The sequence below is a fragment of the Limanda limanda genome, chromosome 4 (genome assembly GCF_963576545.1).
Source record: "Limanda limanda chromosome 4, fLimLim1.1, whole genome shotgun sequence".
NCBI classification, from domain to species: domain Eukaryota; kingdom Metazoa; phylum Chordata; class Actinopteri; order Pleuronectiformes; family Pleuronectidae; genus Limanda; species Limanda limanda.
The window spans coordinates 30506873-30531617 of record NC_083639.1 but is presented as its reverse complement, the minus strand read 5'-3'; the positions used below and the strand labels follow the sequence as shown (position 1 = coordinate 30531617).

Here is a 24745-nt window from a genome sequence, read left to right as displayed (position 1 = left end):
GTTCCAGGAGGAGGGTGAGGTTGCATTCTGCTCAGTGCCATTCTAGTTATAATATACAATGTTGTAGAGAATATATGATTTTTTGAAGTGATACTCACACTCTAGCGGGGGAGCTGTAGGACGACGCACTTCATCTGTGAAATAATCAGTTGTCACTATGACAAAATGTCTTCATCTCTGAGTCACTTGGAACAGATACTACTCACAGTAACAAGTGCTGCTGTCACTGTCCGCTGTCTGGACTCACACTAATACACAATCGAACGAATAACATTTCATAATAATTGAACGAATAACACAAACCTGCTGGAAGTGTTGCTGCTTGAATATTAGAGTCTTGTCTATTTGAGGTGTGATGGTACAGGTGTGTTCTTCCTGTTTGGATGCTCCAAGCACCTGATGTCTAACACCTCAAATAGCCAAGCATCTCATTTTTAGTAGCCAATTTTTTTTGTGTCTTTTTTACAAACGACTGCTCATTTTACCCACACAACAGTAACTTGACCACTTCCAGTCACTGCTCATTTCATTGTCAACAATTGTTGTAGCTTCTTTCTACGTATTGTGGCTTCGACATTCCTGTTGTTGCTTTTATATTTGTGTTGTGGCTTCAGCATTTGTGTTGTGGCTTACTTGGTGTTTGCAATTAAATTCTGTTCGCAGAATACATTAATAAAACATTTCTTGATTTCTCGACTAATTACAGCACCAACTAAATACATTTTATACATTAACTTGGGTTTATCACTCACCTGGTACAGTGGGCCTTTGACCTGAAATCACAGATTAGAGAAATTGTGTCAACTTTTGCGTTGCAGTTTTTTTATTTGTCATAATAGTGAAGCTGAATGTAGTAGAGAATTTGTCAGATCAGTGTTTTTTAGAAGAAATCTTCGGGGTGTGGTAGACTAGTGTCTAGTGACTAGTGTCTACCACACCCCAAATGTATTTTGACACTTCATTTATTTACCGGAAACAGTTCAATGCTTTGTGAAGCTGTCTCACCGTTGATTAGCAGCCGACTTCACTAACGTCGCAAACATTGACCTACAGACAGGTTCACCACTTTTTCCCGGTGTCATTTTCCCCCCCTATTTGCATCGCGTTTCTATATTAGCTTGTGTTGTCTCCTTCAAATTGATAAAGTTGTGTTTCTTTATTTGCAGTGCGTTGGGCTCTCTGGGCTTCCATAGACATGGACAGAAAAAAAAGGCCACTGTAACTTCCTCTTTATGAAGTCGTTACGTTTCATTGTCAACCTCTTAACCAAGAGTGAAGCCTTCTCTGTCCTTTGGGTTCTTTTCTTTTTCTGTGTCTTCAGGGCAGAGGGTGAAACAAAGTTGTGACATCCACACTGTTTTATCAGAGCTCAAACGCCCCATGATCCCGGTCCCTGAATCCATCTACATGTCTGAGGTCCCTCATGTTTTCTCCGTTAGGGATTTTTCTGTATTTGACCTGTTTTGCATACTTCACAGATCACAGACCCCGCCCCCCCTCTTTTATAAGCTCCCCCTCCTCCCACAATCTGATTTAATCGTGCAACGTGTCTAACATCTCTGACCGCACTTCTTCATTTTGAACAACGCACTTCCCCTTTTTATTTTTTTTTTCCTCTCCAAGTATTCCGAAGTCATTTACTCGGTCTCAGTCTGTTTGGCCTGCGTCGATCTGCTCTGTCACGCACACACACAAACATACACACACACACACACACAAACACACACACACACAAACACAAACACAAACACATGCATACGCACACACACACACACACACACACACAAACACACACACACACACACACACACACACACACACACACACACACACACACACACACAGCCACTGGGGTTGAAGTGAAGAGCTTGCAGAGACACCCCCCAAAAAAACACATGTCATATCTGTCACACAACCCCGCCAACCAAACATACAAACCACCACACACACACACACTCGCACACGCACACGCACACGCACAAACACACGCACTTGTTCTGTTTCGTGTTCTTAGGTTTGGAAAGTTGAAGAAAGGTGAAGTTGCACAGACTCAAAGACGTGAGGTACAGTATGTCTGTCATTCCTGTCCTCAGTTGTCTTACGGTTAGAGAGCTGACGTTTCAAAGAGAGAAGAAGCTGCTCTCCGGCACGGAGGTTTTCCAACATTCCTCCTGAAGACGAGGACACTCTCAACAACCGAACTTCAAAAACAGTCAACAAAAGAGTTAAGAAAACAATACCTCATCGTGTTCAGTTCATTAGCTTGTTTTACGTCATTTACAGATTTTTTCCCCTAGATTTTAATACTTTCATGACACGTGCGAGGACTCAACGCTACTATTACATTACAGACGATAACTTACATTTGGCCAAACCAATGATTCCAGCCCAGAGCAGCAGGATCGTGACCCCACGGAGACCTGCCATATCCAGGAGTTAGGGCGTGTTCCTGCCACGACCACACAGCAAAGTCCTAGAAGGGACCGACCGGCAGATATCAAGCAACTGATCGAAGCTTAATTCCAATTCTCAACACGACTCTAAGAGAGAAGTAAGTTCTCAACATATGTTTTCTGTCTCATCAGTTGCCGCTTCTTCCTGGTCTTGTTCCCCGAACCCTGAACCTCCTGGTTTCAAGTCGAGCGAGTGCGAGTGATGTCACATCAAAAAGAGGCGGCCTTCACCTTATCACTCAGTGACAGGAAGCTTCATGTTAGGCTACGCCACCAAGAACAGGAAGTCTCAAGTCGCATCTTCACTTGCCTTTGCTGTTGGGCAATGTCTTTGTGGAAACACACAGCCTCATTCTCGGCCTACATGTGTGGACAAAACTTGAAACCACATGGCCGCATGTGCTGGACCGAGCCTCCCGAGTCTCCCAGGATGCAACGTGTTCTCTTTGTTCTGAGAAGGTCAAAGAACTCAGTCTCCCAAGAGGCAACAGGTTCCTTTTGTTTCAGCAAAGTCACGCATAAGTGTGAAAAGCCGGGCCTATATATGACCAAGGTCTCCCCCAATTCTCTCTCTTTCTCCAATCCCTCTGAGGGCGGAAGGCTGCTCCAGCTTTCTTTCCAGCCACCCACCGAGGACAGCCGCTTCTCCTGCATCTCCGAGGGGGGAAGCCGGGCTGCTCCAGCAACTCTTCTCTTCCCATCCAACAACCGGAGGTCAGAGGTGCAGTTTTCCAACTCATCTCTTCAAGGAAACCTCCACGCATCTCACGCTTTTTCCAAACTCCTCGCAGCAACTCAATGTCCTGCAGGTAAGAACTAAGACTCAATAAGCAACTGAACTGCACAGCTCAACAGAACCAGGAAAGCATAAACCGCACGAGCCAGAAGACTTCACACAACCGGCAGGACGAACTGCTAACTGAACTACAGCACTATCTCCCATACACATATTTGTTAGTTAGTACATTTTGTTAGTAATTTGTGTTTTTATACTTTATTATGTTCATAATAAATGTTTTCCTTTAAAAATGTTCCTTCATTAATGTTGCATAAGTGAATTTTGCCAACCTCTATACTGTCAAGAACTCTATAAACCTTCACTGTTCATTATATAATCTGTAATAGTAAATACTGAGATTTCTAATTGAACGAGATCTAAATGAGACTGATCTTAATCAATAAATTGGCTATCTTTTCCCTTCTGTGAAGGGTGGTGCCCCGAGAGAACTTTAATTTTACATTCATATATGTATATTTGTCTTCGTTTCCAATATGTCATAACCTTGAAAGTTGAAAACTGGCGGGCTTCTGGTTGCGTTGTTCAAATTGCATCTCTAGACATTTTTTTGTTTGTCTGGTCATGATACACCTGGGCTATGATTTCTGTGAAGATCGGTGAAAGCTTACTCAGGGGCTTTTCCTTAGATGGCGCTCTGAGCCATTTTGCCACGCCCATTTCAAATTACTCATGAATGCAATAACTTTTTGGGGTTTTGAATTTCCTTCAAACCCTGGTATGAATTTGAGCGTCTAGGCCCTGAAAAAGCCCAAAAGAGAAATACGAATCCTTCAAAATACATCAGGGCCTCCCAACGTCGGTGCTCGGGCCCTAATAAACAGAAACATGCGATTGTTATGGACAAGTAAGTAGGAGGCGAAAACATATACACACATAAAGCAACTTCAAATTGGCAAAACACATATTTGTCTGAATACAAATCAAACAGGAAACGATGAGTGAACGGTGTTAGGATCCAAGAATGAATACTGAGTAACTTTAAGTGGTTACAGTAGGTAAATAAACACCTGATATTTATGCTTATATTATTTTACAATGTGAAATTGCTCAGCAGGGATCCAGGACCATCATATAATGCCCTGGACTGGATAAACACGCACACACAATTTATATCATGCTGCACTTCGCCCCCTGTAAACCAAACAACTTGTAGTTACACAGTCTGACCACAGGAGATAACCAGAACAACACTGAACTGTTTTGAATGAATCTTTCAATTTGAACAATATATATGCAGAAATGCAGAAATACAGGAAGAAGAAATGAAGCCAAAATAACTCAGACGCTGGCATCTTGTGCAGTCAGAGCGCGAGCCGTCAGAGGACAGAGGCGTGGTATCAAGGTCCCACTCATACCCAGGCTTGACCAATCAGGAGTCAGTGTCAGCTGTCAATCATGACGTCTTAGCCTGTTATTATATCATGAAATAACTGATCCAAATCAAACTGATCAGAAACACAGAAACATCAGTGAGATAAGAACAACATGAAATGACAGAAACATCTGTGACATTTAGCGTCTACTTAGATTTTTTGTTTGGTGCATGTCACATCTGCTAACATGGATGAGGCGGGTTTATGACCTATACTGCAGCCATACACCAGGGGGCGAGCAGGGCGCTTTGGCTTCACTTTTGGGAGCCATCACGTTGTCAACCTTTATTAACAGAATGAGACACAGTCACAAGTCCAATTCTGCAAGCACTTGTAACAATATATGTTTTAACTATTATTGAAATGTATGAGTCAGCATTTATTCATTTATTCTAAAGGAAATAATTCCAGAAGTTACTTTTACCTATGATCGTCTTCACCAGTGAACGTCTGAGAGAAGGAGCAGTGACGCTTTATTGACATATTTTATTCTACAAAACAAACATATTACAGTTGAGTGGACAAGCTTTGAAACACAAATGCAGTAAATCAAAAAACATTTTTGAACACTTGAAAAGTGTAATTTGTTACTGTTTTCAGAATCGTTCAACACAAAACACACAGTAACAGTGAGGGCAAAGGTCAAAACAAACACTCACGTTCTCTTCCATAAGGTGCATTTTAATAAGACTTATGCATACTGACAAATAAACATGTGACGTCTCAACCTGTGAAACCTGCAGAGGCTTCTCTTCACGATCATCATCAACCTCCAAATCCTAAAGTTGAGTTTGATCAACACGAGTAAAACGTGTTTTTAAAGGAAGAGTTTGACATTTTGGGGGAAAATACTCATTTACTTTATTGTAAAGAAGAAAGAAACCACTGTCTGTCCCTGATTGACTCAACTTTAAATCACTTCAGGGTCTTGAAGCAGGCGACTTGTCGGACACATTTCCAGTTCATGAAACAGGACGGTCTCTCATTTCATTATTTAGTTGTTCCTGTAAACAAACATAGTTAGAGTTTTCTTAGAAATGTTCTTGTCCAAACTCGTACCCTGTTACTTTCTTATTGACTTAAACATCACAGTCAAATTTCCAGTCAGCAACCTACACAACTTTCATTGAATTTTGATTCTTTGTGTCTTCATGAACTCCTGGTCAACCAGTTCATTCCTCAGACTGGAAGCCTCCTTGGTGTGAGGACACGTATCATCCTCCTCTGGAGATATTCAGAACTGGGATTGTCTGACCGAGAGAACATTCACCTGTTCCACCTGAAGCCAGAAAACGCAACATCACAGGACCTTCTGCTCTGCATCAGCTCTTCTTCTCATGTTCTCCTCTGGGGCTTGTGAGCAGCACAAGCGGCTTTGTTGGTCTCTGAATTTTAGTTTTCTTCAAAAAGTGCGACACAGTCAGAGAGGGAGGTTTCAGTGGAAGACGGTGATATGATCTTCTGCCAACAGACAATCAGACAGTCAGAATGACCCCTGGTTCCCAAACAGAAGGAATCTCCACATGTGAGAAAAGGTAAACAGGGGATGAACCTCGAGACACCATGTTGCAGGTGGAGATGTTCCAAAGTCAGAAAGGTCTGTACCATGTAGCTGCCATGGGAGCTTCTCAGCGGATGGTAGAAAAGCTTTGGTACGAAGGATAAGTGACGTTCACAGATACTTTGACGCCTACTTGGTGCCATCGTTGGCCAGAGAAAGTCTGTAGGGTTTCACGCTCTTGCTGATTCTCAGTTTTCACAATTGTTTCTGTCACCTTTACGTGTAAAAACCCTTTGAACCTCTGCTTGGAGCGACTGGCTCCATCAGTGACGGTTGGCGTTTCAACCCCGCCTCCGACTCTGGTGATTCAGAAACGCCTTTGATTTCCAAATACCCCTCGGAATGAACTGGTTCTTTTTGAGCATCACATTTATGACCCTCGTGGATCTCGGGCAGGTTTACATAAAACAATTCATCCCGCTAAACTTTCAAACCATGCCGGTCGATTAAGGTTGTGATTCTCACAGTCTGCTAAAGTCAGGTTTGTACCCTTGTGGATGCAACAAGTATTGTTGTAAGTGTTCTATCAAGGTAGTGGACTTAGGGGTCTGACTGTAGAGTCACACCATCTTAATGGTATATTGGAGGGGTGCCATTGGGTTGTTCCATCATAAAGGCTGAGGGGGGCGGCTAGAAGTCGTAGGGTCGAACCATCATGGCGGTGGAGCGCAGAGAGTAGCTGGGGCCTCTGAAGTGGTGCCACTTGATACCGTTAAGCTTCCTGATGTTGTGGCCGATGCTGTAGTACATTCCGTTCAGGTTGGAGAAACCACAGGCGTCGAACCACCAACCTGATGGAGAGAGAGACAGACACACAGAGCGATGTGCACAGGGACTTTAATCCATAACTTAATTTAGAACCCTGGTCCAAGCAGTGAAACACTGAAACAACAACGTATATGTGTTGATGTCTTTATTTGGTTTGATTTATGACAGAGAGAGAGAGAGAGATTGTTTATTCACTTTCATCATGCTGCATTTTGACAATGCCCTAAACACGTGATTTGTGTTTATTTGCGTCCATCACGTGAATCCGGAATAAACACAACCGGTTCGTGCTACAAATGCAAATGTTGCATCCATTCCGTTTCAAATTAACTAAATGTGTTATTTGTAATCTCCCGGGGGAGAGACGAGATACTTGCATGTAATCGCAACTTTGAATCGACTTTGTATGAAATCTTGAGGTGTGAAAATTCTGCGGCATTAGACTCAATCCTTTATTAATCTTTGTGGCTCCACCCGATGAGATCACAAGTGAATTGGGACCTTTTCCAGTTTGTCTTCCCCTTAGTAACAACTAACAACCACTGGAGCCCGTGGGGGACATTCAGACGAGGGGCGGAGCTAGTTGAACTTTACCTCCAGTGAGCATCAGGGCACATTTGCAGTGGTCGCAGTTGTCGTTGTCCTGGTCTCGGGTGCTGAAGCTGGTCCCATGGGTGGTCAAGCTGCTCTGCCTCCCTGCTGTGCCGCTGTAACCTCTCAGATACAACCTGAGAGACCGGAGGCAGGGGCGGGTGGAGAGTAAGTACTGTACTTCATTACATTACATTAAATTACACAGACAGACAGACAGACAGACAGACAGACAGACAGACAGACAGACAGACAGACAGACAGACAGACAGACAGACAGACAGACAGACAGACAGACAGACAGACAGACAGACAGACAGACAGACAGACAGACAGACAGACAGACAGACAGACAGACAGACAGACAGACAGACAGACAGACAGACAGACAGACAGACAGACAGGCAGACAGACAGACAGACAGACAGGCAGACAGGCAGGCAGGCAGGCAGGCAGGCAGACAGGCAGGCAGGCAGACAGACAGATAGTGGAGAAGTTTAGCTGTCACTCACCTGTACTGCTGCCTCTCACTGGTCAGCGTAAAGCGGTCGTACTGGGAGTGGGCGGGGTTTCCCTCCCAGTCTTTCAGGTCCACCCGTAGAGAGTACTGACCCTGACTGGTCAGCAGGTACAAAACTTCATTACCCAACCAGTGCTCTCCCAACAGGTCCCCGAAACCCTGCAGAGTGGGATGATGGGGACGAGGGTGAGGTGCGATGTACTAGCGGATCTTATTCTCAGTTTTCATTCAATGCTCCCATTAGAGAAACCCACCATCTTGTACTCCCTCCAGCTCCTCTGGAAGTCCACGCTGCCGTTAAACCGTCGCTGGAAAACCGTCCACCCTCCTCCGCTCGTCTCCATGTCACAGTACACCTTCAGGAAAAGATGGGAAAGTACTAAAAATGTCAAATACTATGCTAGTGTCCATTGTTTGGAATGGGCCGTTTGCTTTGCCTGGGGTGATGCTGGTTGCAGTTTATCTTTCTGAAACTGTAGAAGTGATCTGCACAAAGATCTGTTCACCTGTTTATTCAAAGTTCACTGAAGCTCAACTCAGTCCACAGAACCTGAAGTGGAGAATCAGTTTGATGAACGTGATCCCAGCCACCGCTGCTTCTACAGAGCACTGATGGGCTGTTTATTAAAAGTTAAACAGTACCGAACCTATCACGTATTCCACACTGCACTTCCTTTGGTCTTGAACAACACCTGTGTCAAGTGTGAAGGCGACTGGATGAACGGTTCTCGAGATATGAGAGACACGGACAAACAGAGATTTCTGGAATAATTAGGTTGATGCGTTAAAGTATTGAAGTTATGGCTTGATACAGAGTCAGTGTGGAATGTGTTCTGGTCCATTCATTGGTTCTGATTCTACCCGAACGTTTGCTCACACTGATCAACATAACTGAATTTAGAACATAGAGAAAACATTGCTGCAGGTCAGACATTACCTGCACAGGTTGAGTCCTGTTGCTGATGAAGACTTGATACACTCCACTGACAGAGTGACCGGCCTTGTAGGCGTCTGCACAGTCCCTCCACATCTGGTTCCCAGGAGGTGACGCTACACACACACACACACACACACACACACCAACACACAACAAATACAGTGAAGACCCATGGGTGTGTGTGTATGTTGTGTCTTTGTTAGGATCATTGTGAGCATAAACCTCAGAGAGCCTGTTCCACACATTTATTTAAAGACTGGGTTATAATGTTTTGATGTTTAAGGTTAGGTAAGGGGTTAGAGAACACATGAGGGAATTTGTGTGTGTGTGTGTGTATACCTGTAGTACTAGCCACCATGTTAATGAGTGTGTGGACAGATGCCATCAGCTGAGCCTGCTGCCTCTGCAGAGCTGTGTTGTTGCTGCTGGCGACTCTCAGCTGCCTCTCTAAAGACTCGATGGCCGCCATCTGAGTCCTGACAACAGACTGAGAGAAAAACATTTTCTTCTTTGCTTGGTTAATTTGCGGATGGCAACCAACGTCAAGGTGCGTCAACGCCATCTACCGTGTTGGTGCACCGATCTGGCAGGTACTGCAACACCAGGTCGATGTGGAGAGGACGGAGCAAGCCCCTATTCCATCTCCCTGTTCCAAACATCACTCGATTTTCTTTTGTTTAACAGCTCTGATTTTATTGTTTCCAACAACAATCCTCATCTGCCTCTGATGCTTTTCATCACCTTTGCCAAGGAGGTTACATTTTCTCCTCTTTTCCTTGGTTTCTTTTGTTTGATACATGTTTCACTGAAAAATCAAGGACAATGTTGACAAACCTATGATGTTAAAGAAAGTGATAAAAACCATGAACTGTTCTCATGGAATATTCGGATATATACGATTTGGACAAATCTGTGCCAAATCTTGCAATGTGGAAAAGTTAAAGAAAGTGGAAGGAATATTCTCGATCTGCCCAAGAAGTGAATGGGTTCTTCCCTGAACCATTCCATGTCCTCCCACCAAGTTTCATGGTGATTTCAAACAAACTACCTAAAACATAACCTCCTTGGTTTTATCTTAAGTTTGTTTTGAGTCTACACTTCTCAGCCAGCTTTGTTAAAGTAGAATGAATCAACAGAAACTGATCAGATCTGTATAGGTTCAAATTTAAGAGCTCATGCACTCATCATCTCGTGCACTGAAATATATGTACTGTAAATGGGAAATACTTGGTTTGAATTAATCATTTGTATGACGTGTACCTGCAGTCCGCTCTTGTGCTCCTTCATGTCCTCCAGCTCTCCTCTCTGCCGAGACTCCAACATCTGAACTTTACTCTCCAGGTGACTGGAAGACACATTGAAGAAGTCATTGGGAGGATGGAGCTCTCCAATAAAACCTGTGCATCTCCTCAATAGAAAGGGGGAAAAAATGGTGCAACATGACGGGAGATAACAGAGAATAGGGACTGTGGTATGACCTTTTTCCCCCTAAAGGTATAAATGCTACAATACCCAGAATGCACCTGGTGCCCAGGCCTCTTTCCGATACATGCTCCAGGCCAGGCTTCTAACACCGAAGAAATGAAAAGTCAACATTTGCGTGTCAAACCAACTTCATCACTTGTTATCAATGGTTTTGCCGTGACTTGTTCCTGAGGTAATGGGTAATAATCATCTGTTTGTGGTAAAGCATCTAGAAGTTCTGCTGTGGAAAGTCACTTGTGTCACAAAGTGCATGTTGTAGTTGTGGCGCAAAAGTCATCTTCTGATTTGGAAACAAAGGATCGAGTAAATCTCGGTCCAGGCAACAGGTGCAGTAATAAATCTTTGTATACTTTAGATATTGTCATAATATAAAGCAGGTTGAAAATGGTCAAAGTTCCCGATTAAGTGAAAAGAAAACAGAAGTAAAAGTGACAAATCTTTTTTTGACTCAACCACCATCGCACGTCTCTCATTGTTTCTAATGTGAATTGGCAAAAAGGGTTTTCCAAACAAGCCATAGCTTCTATTGGCAGGACTCCTGCAAAACCAACACAACGTCCATCGATCATTCACGACAGAAGAGTCAGAGACACGTGTAACCTGCAACCATGCAGCAAAGATAAAAGCAATCTAGGAGATGTAGGAAATCTGCAGGTTGTAGAAAAACCAAAAAGTATATTATCGGAAGTCATAGAAACACAACTCCTAGAAATTCTTCAGAATAGACATTTTAATAGGAGGTTTGTAAGTATCTCCAGAGGGACGAAGCAAATCCAAACTGTTTGCAGCAAATCTGTCTGTAATGGTTCTGGGGTTATAACTCCTGCTCGAGGAGCCGTAAGACTACAAAATAAAGTTAATAACCTTCTTTCTGCCAGAGCAGATATTGCTGCAGGTGAACCAGAAAAGCAGCTGCTCAAAACAAGAACTTCAGCCAGGGGCAAACTGGGACAATAATTCAGGCTTGTTGACTCCTCTGCAGAGCTCACGTTTTATGCAAAGCATCAGATCTCTGATTTTGTAGGCCCACCGTATTCGATGATGTTACCAGACTAGTAAACAAGTAGGAGACGCTGTAACTCACTGTCCTCGGCGAACCTTTCAATACCGTCATCTTTGTAAAGTGCCATCAGAATGACACTGCCATAATACAATATCTTTAACTTTAATATCATTTCCCATCCTGATCTGCATTATTTACTCCATTCATTTGTTAGGTTTAGTAACACTGCTCCCGACACTCCTCAGTATATTTATCATTGACACATAATGTCCAAACTGCTCACGGAGCTTTTTCAACCACAAGTTCAATTTCTGCTGAAGAGTAATTGACAAGTGTCGGACACGACCTCCCGTTGTTTTCGCATGTGCACATGTGTCATGTCATGGTTTTACGTCTACGAGTGATATTGTTTTACACTGGCGGTGAGACCGTGGTCACACTGAGAAAACTGAGAGCTGAAACACGTTATCAGCTCCTGCCTCCAAACACTTCATCATGTTGACCCGCATGTGAACGAGGAAACACCTTTCACTGGGATGTGGACTGATGGGGAGTCACTGATCGCTGTGGTGCTGTGGTCTGTAAGTTTTTGTGTGTGTGTGTGTGTGTGTGTGTGTGTGTGTGTGTGTGTGTGTGTGTGTGTGTGTGTGGGTGGGTGGGTGTGTGTGTGTGGGTGGGTGGAACACAAGCAAACTGATAAGAACAACCCCGGTATCCATGGTACTCATAGTGCCGACAATAACTGATATTTTCAAAATTAAATAATGACTTCATGATAATTACACAAAAGTACCATAAAAGGACAAAACACAGTGCATATTATGTTTAAGCATTGGATATTGATTATATAAAAAATAATTACATATTATAACCAGGAGCAGTTCATCAAAGTATAAAACATGTCCCTTCCTGTAGCCAGAAGGTGGCGCTGTGATGTTAAGTCATGTTGTCTGTGTAGATGTCTTCAGGACTGGACTCTTGTCCTACATGTCTAGTTTGGATCCGATTGAACCAAATATGCCAGAGATAGAGAAGCTTGTGTTTTGATGGCGTGTAATCAAACTTTGATGCCACACCATGGTCACACCCTTTCGGGGGCACTAGTCAGGTATTTTGCCACGCCCATTCCTTTAAACCATCTGATTGTCTGCAGGGAGGGGGGGGTTGAACCTCGAACACCGAAGTTTCAGCAATTTCGCCCTGAAAAAGTCCTTTGAAATACAATAGAGCCTCTCAACCGCTCGGTGCTCAGGTTCATTCAAACACATTCATGTCAGTGTAATTATAGATTTGTTTATTTACAAAGTGAGAACTAAATATGTGTGATAAAGGAAGGTCAGTGTTTGATTGACAGCTGATCTCTGTGCGGCGCAGAACTGCGCCACGACGAACTTTGATCAACAAACATGGAGACAAAAGAAGTTAAAGATTTACACACAGAATCTGAATCACTGCTTTTAATGACTCGAGTCTATTTGAGTTTATAGAACTCAACTGTGTCTCCATAGTCAAATACCCTAACTCCAGCATAGAGAGGCTGAGTGAATGTGTTCTGGACTCTGTGGAGGAGAGTCATGGTGTCAGAGACGCTGTAGAAGGACAGAACATCTGCACTGTGATCCAGGTACACTCCTACTATGGAGGACACAGGACCTGACACTGGAGTGAGGATGCTGTTGTAATTAAAGTAACATCTGTTTCCAGTACAAAATAAAATCCAAGATTTATCATTGTGTCCAAATAAACATTCATCTGAGCAACCTGCTCTGCTGATATTCTTGTATGTGACACCAACTGCTCTGCTCAACCACCTCCACCTCCATCTCCCAGTAACAACGTCCAGTCAGACTCTCTCTACTCAGGACCTGACGCCAATAAGTGAATCTGTCTGGGTGATCAGAATAAGATTGTTCTACACGCATTCCTGTTACTTTTCTGTTTCCCTCAGATAATAACAGATCTTTGTTTGCTGTGTTTGGATCCAGTGTGATTTCCTGTGAATATTTTAAGAAGTCAGCTCTGGTCTCTGGCTCTGGTTGTCGCAGTAAAACATCCACTTGAGACACAATCTGTAAAATCTCTGTCTCTTTCTCACTCAGAATGTCCTGTAGTCGACCTCTGACCTGTGACACAGCTGCTGTCACGTCCTCAAAGTACCTCAGAGGACGGATCCTGATGCTGGATGAGTGTGTAGATTCACTGAGTGACAGTGAGGGGTAGTTGTGTAGAAACTGGTTGTGATCCTCTGTGTCTGAGAGCTGCTGCAGTTCATGGTCTTTCCTCTTAAGCTCAGTGATCTCCTGCTCCAGTCTCTCCTGAAGCTCTCTGACTCGACTCACTTCAGTTTCCTGCAGGGATCTGATCTGCTGCTTCACATCAGAGCTTCTTTTCTCCAGCAGACAGATCATCTCAGTGAAGATCTCCTCACTGTCCTCCACTGCTTTATCAGCAGAGCCATTGACGGCCTCCTCCTCCTGTTGAAGCAGCTTCACGTCTTTCTCTGTGTCCTGGACTCTCTGCTGGATTGTTGATCTCCTCAGCCCGAGCTCTCTCTGCCTCTCAGTCCTTTCTGCTGCAGCTGACACTGTGTCATGGTCTTTATGTTCCTCCACAGAGCAGAGAGAACAGATACACTGCTGATCAGTGCGGCAGAACATCTTCATCACCTCGTCGTGACGAGAGCAGATGTTCTCCTGGAGCTTCTCCGAGGGCTCCACCAGCTTGTGCTTCTTCAATGCAGCTGACTGAAGATGAGGCTGGAGGTGTTTTTCACAATAAGAGGCCAAACAATCCAAACAGGACTTGAGAGCTTTCCGTTTTCTCCCAGTGCAGACATCACAGGCCACATCCTCAGGTCCAGCATAGCAGTGATCAGCAGGAGCAGCTTGGAGTCCAGTCTTCTTCAGCTCCTCCAGTGAATCAGCTAACATGGTGCTTGTCTCCAGGACAGGCCTCGGTGTGAAGGTCTGTCTACATTGAGGGCAGCTGTAGCTTCCTCTCTCCTCCTCTTTGTCCCAGTGGGTGTTAATACAGCTCTTACAGAAGCTGTGTCCACAGCCAGTAGTCACCGGATCCTTCAGTAGATCCACACAGATCCTACAGCAGAACCTTTCTCTGTCCAGTTGATTTTCTTGCTGATCCATTTCAGCTGCTGCCAGAGACTGTAGAACAGATTCACTTCCTCTGAACAGAAACAGATCTCTGCTCCTCCCTCTCTCGTTCACTTCCTCTTTTTCCCACGTTTTAACACTCTATTGAAAAGAGTAACGGTATGGTCTATCGGTATCTCTGTACTAGACTCATAGATCTGTTCAGGTCAAAAACACACTTCTCTCTCTTCAGACCTTATAAATCTTCCACCTTTACATCTAAGACATCAAAGGATTCTAACATCACTAAAGGCTCTTTATACTACTACGTGTCCGTTTCTCGGAGAGGTCTCAGCGGGGGGGCAAAGAGTCTTTTTGATTTTTACTTCTCCGACACAGTCCGTCAGAAAAAATTCATCGCCAAACCCATAGGTGGCGCAACGGAAGACGAGCTCAGAGAAGCCTACCCCATTTGGGAAGAAGAAGTCCACGTGTCTCTGTTTACATGTTAGCCTGCCTCCCACACACTGAACCATGGCAACTAACAGAACTAAATAAAGTGACACCCAGCGTGTCAAGATGCTGATGTAATCGTTTCTTAGCGCAGCGGTTCCCCGGTCTTGTTTCCGAACTGTGTTGCTGATTCCACAGCTTGAATCTGCTTGAGGCTACATGTAGCTAGAAGCTACCCGGAGCTAGCTCCCCCCCAGCTTCCACACACAGTCAGCAGGGACTCCCGGCCCTAACTACTACCCAGTGTTTGCTTCTAACCTGACGGTATTATAGAAACAGTGTCATGATAGAAGTGGAATTAAGGTCGTGACGGCGGGTTCTTGCACTGTTACCACCGCAGTTAGCATGGTGGCTAGCCAGCTAGCCTAGCCTGCTAGCGCCGTTTTGAAAGCTCGTTATAACCGTAAGTGACCGTGCACACATGCCCTCAGTGCTCTAACGAGCCACCGTCAGCCGGACAACTCCGCTGGCTTAACATACACGTCACATTAATTGTAGAATCATAGTTGTGTTCGTGTTTGTTGCTACAAGTAAACAGGAAGTTTGAGGTCCGGAAATACGGAAATGACGTCATACGGAAATGATGTCGTACGCGGACCAATCACAGCCAAGAGCGGTCCGTCGAGTCTCCAAGAAGAAGACGGATAGTTAGAAAAATCAGACGTGTACGAAAAGCTGTCCGAAGCACTCGGAGAGGGCGTTTCACGACGGATAGGGCGGTCTTATCTGTCCATAATAGAAAAAACGGAGAGGCATAAATTGGCCTTAACACTGTGAGATTAAAGCAAACTTACAAAGAACTAGACTTTTTTGTTTTTCTGGTCATGATACACGTGTTTATCGATTTTTGTGAAAACTTCTATAATACCGCCAGGTTAGAAGCAAACACTGGATAGTAGTTGTTAGTGCCGGGAGTCCCTGCTGACTGTGTGTGGAAGCTGGGGGGAAAGCTAGCTGGGAGGGAGCTAGATAGCTCCGGTTAGCTTCAAGCTACACGGAGCTTCAAGCTGTGGAATCAGCAACACAGTTCGGAAACAAGACCGGGGAACCGCTGCGCTAAGAAACGATAACATCAGCATTTTGACCCGCTGGGTGTCACTTTATTTAGTTCTGTTAGTTGCCATGGTTCAGTGTGTGGGAGACAGAGATAAACAGACACACGTGGACTTCTTCTTCCCAAAATTGGGGTAGGCTTCTCTGAGCTCGTCTTCCGTTGCGCCACCTATGGGTTTGGCGGTGAAGTTTTTTCGACGTACAGTGGTCGGAGAGGTAAAAATCAAAAAGGCTCTTCGTCCTCCGTGGAGCCCTCTCCGAGAAATGGATACGTAGAAGCATAATGGAGCCTTTACGGCTCAGCATCAAAGGATTCATGGTCAATGTATGTCCGCGTTTCCCATTGCACCCAAAAACCTTTTTTGTTCGTCTGGTCATGATACACCGGTGTATTGATTTTTGTGAAGATCGGTCAATGTGAACAAATTCCGGGGGTCTCGGGGGCACCGTTGAGCCATTTTGCGACGCCCGTTGAAAATTCCTTCAGAATACATAATTTTTCACAACTTTCTAACTTTCTGCAAATTTTGGTAAGAATTTGAGCATGTTAAAGCCCTCAAAAAGACAATTCATTTGCCGGAATAATAATAATAATAATAACAATAATCATTACAATTTCCATAGGGCCTCACCTGACCTTTGATGTCAGTGCTCGGGCCCTAAACATGCTATATATCCATTTATATGACAAATATATAACATATTCAATTATGTCTTCTTCTTCTTTGAGGTTTAACAGTTGCTGGCACCATTATTTTTGAAGATCAAAGGTATCCAAGTTGATACCTGCCTTTCATTTGAAAGCTCATAGACAAAAGCCTTTGGATGATGACAACTTCCTGTACAATAAGAGCGGGAAACAGTCACCTGCCAATATTGCAGACAATTTTAGACAAGAATTCATTGGTAATATTCAACAATAGTGACCAGGATGAAAAAGCAAAACATTTGCAAGTCTGAAAAATGGAACTCTGTTGAACAGGAGGTAAAGAATGAAAAGATCAAGTCTCTGTCAGACATGGTTAAATTTCTCTCTGCCGAGCTGAAGAAAGAGTCCATCCAGTGTCTGCTGCTGAAAGATAGGTTGCAAAAACAAGCAGATTCCCATCTGCAGCACTTTATGATATGGAAACAGTCCCTTCAAGAGGCAAAGAGTTACCACTTGAAGGACCCGGAGGTTAGTTCAACAACCGGCCTTGACGTTAAAGCTGAGAAAGAGCTCTATGTGGACCTCCGGAGGGAAATTACCAGGCTCTCTATCAGCCTGGAAAAAGTGACAGATTACAACAAGTCTCTGACAAAAAAGGAAGAGGATCTTTCTGCTGAGCTGCAGACGGACCGAACCCAGACACTGGAGCTGAAACATCTGCTGCAAAAACAACACAACGCTCATCACGACGATCTTCAGGCAATAAAATGGGCAAATAATAAGAGAAATGATCTGCAACTGCAGGAAGTGGAGAGCTTGAAAGCAACCAACCTTGAGCTTGTCAAAAAAGTTCAGGAGGAGGATGAGCTTAATCAGGACCTCGAGAGACAATCCATCAAACTCTATATGAGCCTGGAGACAGGGACTGAAAAGAACAAGTCTCTGACAAATGAGAAAGAGGATCTTTCTGCTGAGCTGCAGAGTGAGTTGGCTCAGACACTAGAGCTGAAACATCAGCTGGAGAAACAACACAGCGCTCATCAGGAGGAGCTTCAGGCTGTGAAACAGTCCAACAACGAGAGAAATGCTCTGCAACTTCAGGAAGTGGAGAGCTTGAAAGCAACCAACTTAGAACTTGTCACCAAAGTTAATGCTGAGAAAGACCTCAGTCAGAATCTCAAGAGCAGCATTCCCAGGCTCTCTACCATGCTGGAGGCGGAGACAGTGAATACCAAGTCTCTGTCACGAAAGGAAAAGGATCTTACTGCCGAGCTGGAAGAGGAGCAGACCCAGACCCTGGAGCTGAAACATCAGCTGCATAAACAACACAACGCTCATCAGGGGGATCTTCAGGATGTGACACAGTCCAACATCGAGGGAAACACTGAGGAACTGGAGAGCTTGAAAGCAACCAACCTGGAGCTGGTCAGCAAACAAACTCAAGACCAAGTGACACAAAAGGAAGAAGAACTTACTGCCGAGCTGGAAGAGGAGTGGACCCAGACACTGGAGTCAAGTCTTCAGGGAGAAATGGATGCTCATCAGAATGAACTTGAGGTGCTCCTCTAGTACAGTGCAAGCTCAGAAGCAACTAACCACAAGACTGTCATCAAGCTCTGTGCATTCCAAGGGTCTACTCTGGCCCTCCAGCCCCAAACTGTCAGGGGAGTTGTATAAGAAGGAGAACCTCACAGAAGTGGAAGCTGTGGATAAGCTAACACCTAAACTGACCGTGGAGAAACTCCAAGAGTGTCTGGAGTTGAGCCCTCCCACTTCTGGAAATGGCGTCTACAACCAACTGAGGTCTGAACCATCCCATCAGCCCTCCATGTTCCATGTCCTGTGGGCTTTAAGTTTGACATCCTGTAAATTAGGTATTGTGTTAGCTCATGCAGGACACGGAGTCATGTGCTCAGCAGTCTCAGCTCATTCTCTAAACAAGTGGTCCCTTTAAATATGACCTACTCCTCACTGCCCCCCGCTCGGCTACACTGCCACCTAAGCTCTGCTGCTAGCAACTTGCCTACACCACCACAGCCTCCACATTTCAGCATTTAGTCCAAAACTCTTGCCCGCTTCCCCAACTGGGGGGTTTTGCATGTGTTCCCTGTTTTATCTTAGCATCCCGCTTGGCTAATCCAGGGAACATCTAAAGAATGGAGCCATCCGAACAAGGCATAACTGTATTCCCATTTGTGCAATAATTCAAAGTGTTCCTGACTGAAGGGAAAATAATTCAGTAATGAACAAGGACCCACATTAAACGATCCAGTCTCTACTCCGAGGCCGAGGACGAATCGCTGATTTTGTACCTGTTCTTGTCTCGCAGCTGACTGATCTCGGACGTCTGGAGTAGCAGCTCCTTCTCTAGCTTGTTGGTGGACAGAGAGTTCTCCAGAAGCTGGATCTCAATCCGAGACGTGTGGTTCAGCACCTGGTGGAAGAAATTAAAATTTTCAATACACATTACCCCTAAAGCCTGCGACATTACGTTTAGATTTCTAACTTATAACTACTTTCAAAGCATCTGATGGTCTCTCTGTCACACGCTGGATGCATGAAGAGGTCAACTTGGACAGACAGAGAGTTTGGGGGTTTCTGGTGATATGGTGCGACGCTGGTGTTGTTGTGCTGTAAACAAAAACACGTGATCCGCCACGAAATTGATAAGATAGGTCATCCTTCATGCTGACCCCCCCCCCCCTTGCCTGAAATGAAGGGAACCCCGCGAGCTAGTTCAGGAAGCCACCTCGAGCTGCGCTGCCCCAATCATGTGACATACCTCACTCTCCACAACCATCTATAATACACACCCAACTCATCAGGTGGTCTATTTAGGCAGAGAGTAATTCCCCATCACCCCCTTTGCTCGCACTGATGCTGCAGTATTGCTACCGGTAGCTTCAGCCCCTCCACCACCCCAGCATCCACCTGTAGGCTCCGACAGGGGAATACAAGTATTTTCTCATCACTCCCATCATTCCTGTGTAATCATGTGGGGAGTGATTAAGTTCTACCTGTTCTACTGCTGCAATAAACGTTTGAACGCGAGCTGTGTGGCCGTTACCTTGGCTTCCACCACGTTGAGTTTGCGTGTCTGCTCTGCCGTGCGCGTGAGGAGGTTTGTTCCGATTTCCAGCATGGTGGCCGTCTGGTTGTGCACCACGTGTGACGGTATGTTGGTGATGTCTCGTCTCACGCTGTTCTGTACGAAGTTCTCCAGCTGCAGAATACAGAAGGACACAAACAGAAGAAATCATGTGTTAGAAACGATTTGCAGTAAAACCTACGGCTGGGTGCATGAAGTTCATCGAATCAAACGCACAATCAGGAGGTTTGTGGTACAAAGACGCGGGTCCCCATGTGTCTGGGAATATAAACTGATGCCAAGTCACAATGCCATGCTGTGACCTTTGACCTCTGACAAATAAATAATCCGTCCGTCTATTTCTCCCTGAAACGTCCCCAGGATATCAGTGCCACTGAGAAGCAGCGAGTTGATAAATATACCAGTGCACCAACAAACAGATCGGTCCCTGTGGGAGACCCCGGTACCAGTGAGGCTGTTTGATGAGATCCAAGTGTGTGTGTGTGTGTGTGTGTGTGTGTGTGTGTGTGTGTGTGTGTGTGTGTGTGTGTGTGTGTGTGTGTGTGTGGGTATATGTGAGTTGAGTCCTGTCCTGTCGGTTTCCTTAGGATCATGATGTCGGTGGCAGCTGATCGTGGACTATGATCACAACAACACTTCTTCTTCCATCACTGACAACAACTCCTCAGCTCATTTGTTATTGTTGCTCCTTCATCTCTATGAGACATCTTCTTATGTACAAATACTTTTCCATCATGTAACAATCAGTTCCTTCTAATCAGTGTCGTAGGTACTGCTATTTTGTTCTATTAATTGGATTTGTTTTGGTAGTTTAACTCTTGTTGAGGGTGAAGAACAGAGGATGTGGCACATTGTTAAGATCTCTGAGACAAACTCTGATTCGTGAATATGGGCTTTACAAATAAAATGGATTAATTGATTAAGTGGATCTCATCACATTTCCGAGGCCTGTCCGTGACTTTAACAGTTAGTTCCTGAGAGCTTTTATTTTGAAATGATGTGAACTTGAATCTGAAGATTGTGTCGGTTGTTTAACCGATTCTGAAACAGTCGAAATATGATCCGTGAATCATTCAAACAACTTATTTATAAACCTCACATGTGAGCAGTAATAAAGTTCAGATGAAACAGGTCGGATGAACACAAAGTTTTCTAACTTTTCTACAACTCTGCACCACAGACTGTTAATACAAGTGAAGAGGTTGAGGATCAACACAGGACAAGAGAACACAACATTACAAACACACACATTATCAGACATTCTGTGGTGCAGCCGTTCGTGCAGGGTCAGTGTTGAAGGACACTTTCAAACCAATGATTTGTCTCTTGTGTTGTGACTGAGCCAAGCTTTGCTGAAATTCAGTGAAAAACGCACAAAGAGACGTTGAGTGAACATAATGAAATGAAAAACCCTGAGGATCGATAGTAACTCCGTCCATTTGGCTTGAATGTGTTTTTAATTTTCCATAAAATAACTGCAGATGAATCCTCCAGCATTATACGTTCATGGTTTTATTCCTTGAACGTATGACGAATCATACTTTTACTTCAATGTGATGGACAGTCTGTCAATATTGAAACGCTTCGGCCTCGTCCTGTCGGGGGGGCCGTGCTCGGGGGGGCCGTGCTCGGGGGGGCCGTTCTCGGGGGGGCCGTGCTCGGGGGGGCCGTGCTCGGGGTCCGGAGCCAGACTGAGACACGACTCATGAGATGACAAATATGTACGAGAAGAGGAAGCAGAGAGAGACTGTAAGTGAGATTTATCTTCTGTCCTAAAGGCCACCAAATGAGTTAGCGGAGCAGAGAGGCTGTTATCAGCTGGACAGAAGAATACTCCCCCTCAGTGTGTGTGTGTGTGTGTGTGTGTGTGTGTGTGTGTGTGTGTGTGTGTGGAGAGAATGAATGGTGGTTCCATTTTGTTTTCAAATCCCAGTTCAAAGAGTCATTCATCACCCAGCAGCCGCCAGTTGGCACGGTGGGAGACTCCAGTTGCCATGGAAGTGGACAAGCTGAGGGCAGAGGGAGGACAGGCTGGTGGAGGGGTGGAAGACATGGAGGAGGAGGAGGAGGAGGAGGAGGAGGAGGAGGAGGAGGAGGAGGAGGAGGAGGAGGAGGAGGAGGAGGAGGAGGAGGAGGAGGAGGAGGAGGAGGAGAGGAGGATGAGGAGACGAAGAAGGGAGAGGAGAGACAGATGGAGACTAAAAAGACTGTGGAGGGATGGAGGACGATGGATGGATGGATGGATGGATGGATGGATGGATGGATGGATGGATGGATGGATGGATGGATGGATGATGGATGGGGAGAAAGAGCCGAGGACGGACGGACGTCGCTGGACGTGTTAAGATGGTGGGGTGAGAGGAGGTGTGAGTGGAGGAGCAGGAGAGGAAAGAGGGGGAGAAACAGGAGGGAGAGATTCCCAGTGAGCTGTGGCCGAGCGCCAAACTGACCACAACCACACACACACACACACACACACACACACACACACACACACACACACACACACACACACACACACACACACACACACACACACACACACACACACACACACACACACACACACACACACACACACACACACACACACACACTGGAGTCGGTCCAAGCACCACAGCCTCTCAAACATTCCCTTTTTATCGGCCCTAAAACGAGTGAAAGCTTTCTCTCTCTCTCTCTCTCTCTCTCTCTCTCTCTCTCTCTCTCTCTCTCTCTCTCTCTCTCGCTCTCTCTCTCTCTCTCTCTCTCTCTCTCTCTCTCTCTCTCTCTCTGCAGCAGGTCGTCCAAACCCAAACTCTGATTCTAATCACATACATGAAAGTGATTCTTTCTTCTCTGCACCTTTTTGAAGGCGGTTGTGTTTTGGATGGTTTGACCGTGAAGCTCCTGCACCAGATTCAAACTCCTTTTTGTTTTTGAAGTCTCACTCATCACCTCCGTGAGCTGCGTCGACCTAACTGGACATTTCACATCCAACCTCATGGTGTCTTGAGAAAACTCTGAAAGTTCTGTGAATAAGATACAGATGTGACCCGTCGTATAACCTCATGTCCCGCTCCACTAACGAGACAATCTGTGTGTGGTTCTTTCTTCACAATCTTACACAATCTTTTCAAAGTCCTGATCCTGATGATCGTGTGCAGCTGATGAAACAAACATCTTGATTTTGTTATTTTGTCAATCGGAAACTAAGGTGGAGCCGAACAAGATGCTGCACGTTATTCATTTTAACACAAGAGACGGATACAGACGAGTCTCCGTGCTACAGACGAGTCTCCGTGCTACAGACGAGTCTCCGCGCTACAGACGAGTCTCCGCGCTACAGACGAGTCTCCGCGCTACAGACGTGTCTCCGCGCTACAGACGAGTCTCCGCGCTACAGACGAGTCTCCGTGCTACAGACGAGTCTCCGCGCTACAGACGAGTCTCCGCGCTACAGACGTGTCTCCGCGCTACAGACGAGTCTCCGCGCTACAGACGTGTCTCCGCGCTACAGACGAGTCTCCGCGCTACAGACGTGTCTCCGCGCTACAGACGTGTCTCCGCGCTACAGACGTGTCTCCGCGCTACAGACGAGTCTCCGCGCTACAGACGAGTCTCCGTGCTACAGACGTGTCTCCGTGCTACAGACGTGTCTCCGTGCTACAGAAGTGTCTCCGTGCTACAGACGTGTCTCCGTGCTACAGACGAGTCTCCGTGCTACAGACGAGTCTCCGTGCTACAGACGTGTCTCCGTGCTACAGACGAGTCTCCGTGCTACAGAAGTGTCTCCGTGCTACAGACGTGTCTCCGTGCTACAGACGTGTCTCCGTGCTACAGACGTGTCTCCGTGCTACAGACGTGTCTCCGTGCTACAGACGTGTCTCCGTGCTACAGACGTGTCTCCGTGCTACAGACGTGTCTCCGTGCTACAGACGTGTCTCCGTGCTACAGAAGTGTCTCCGTGCTACAGACGTGTCTCCGTGCTACAGACGAGTCTCCGTGCTACAGACGAGTCTCCGTGCTACAGACGTGTCTCCGTGCTACAGACGAGTCTACGTGCTACAGACGAGTCTCCGTGCTACAGACGTGTCTCCGTGCTACAGACGTGTCTCCGTGCTACAGACGTCTCTCCGTGCTACAGACGAGTCTCCGTGCTACAGACGAGTCTCCGTGCTACAGACGAGTCTCCGTGCTACAGACGAGTCTCCTTGCTACAGACGAGTCTCCGTGCTACAGACGTCTCTCCGTGCTACAGACGTCTCTCCGTGCTACAGACGAGTCTCCGTGCTACAGACGAGTCTCCGTGCTACAGACGAGTCTCCGTGCTACAGACGAGTCTCCGTGCTACAGACGTCTCTCCGTGCTACAGACGAGTCTCCGTGCTACAGACGAGTGTCCGTGCTTCAGACGAGTCTCCGTGCTACAGACGAGTCTCCGTGCTACAGACGAGTCTCCGTGCTACAGACGTGTCTCCGTGCTACAGAAGTGTCTCCGTGCTACAGACGTGTCTCCGTGCTACAGACGAGTCTCCGTGCTACAGACGAGTCTCCGTGCTACAGACGAGTCTCCGTGCTACAGACGTCTCTCCGTGCTACAGACGAGTCTCCGTGCTACAGACGAGTGTCCGTGCTTCAGACGAGTCTCCGTGCTACAGACGAGTCTCCGTGCTACAGACGAGTCTCCGTGCTACAGACGAGTCTCCGTGCTACAGACGCGTCTCCGTGCTACAGACGAGTCTCCGTGCTACAGACGAGTCTCAGCTATCGTCCCCTTCACCAGTTTGTTTTACAGTCTCTTGTTGACTCCCAGCATGTCGGTGGTCTTGTGGTCAGACGGACGTTCACCTGCGCTGAGGAA

At 45.8% G+C, this 24745-nt stretch overlaps 1 protein-coding gene and 1 pseudogene across 1 annotated transcript in view; both read right to left on the bottom strand.

Moving 5' to 3' along the window:
* Positions 1 to 6816: 6816 nt before the first annotated feature.
* The window catches only part of angpt4 (angiopoietin 4), a 30229-nt gene continuing 12300 nt past the window's right edge, over positions 6817 to 24745 (bottom strand). Inside the window, exons 2-10 of the mRNA XM_061070155.1 lie at positions 19862 to 20017; positions 19107 to 19228; positions 10263 to 10347; positions 9342 to 9489; positions 9003 to 9115; positions 8320 to 8421; positions 8058 to 8224; positions 7549 to 7682; positions 6817 to 6977 (exon numbers count right to left, since the gene is read on the bottom strand). Of these exons, the coding sequence (XP_060926138.1) occupies positions 6817 to 6977; positions 7549 to 7682; positions 8058 to 8224; positions 8320 to 8421; positions 9003 to 9115; positions 9342 to 9489; positions 10263 to 10347; positions 19107 to 19228; positions 19862 to 20017 (1188 nt within the window). The remainder of the gene's footprint in view (positions 6978 to 7548; positions 7683 to 8057; positions 8225 to 8319; positions 8422 to 9002; positions 9116 to 9341; positions 9490 to 10262; positions 10348 to 19106; positions 19229 to 19861; positions 20018 to 24745) is intronic.
* Positions 12962 to 14615, bottom strand: LOC132999435 (tripartite motif-containing protein 16-like; annotated as a pseudogene).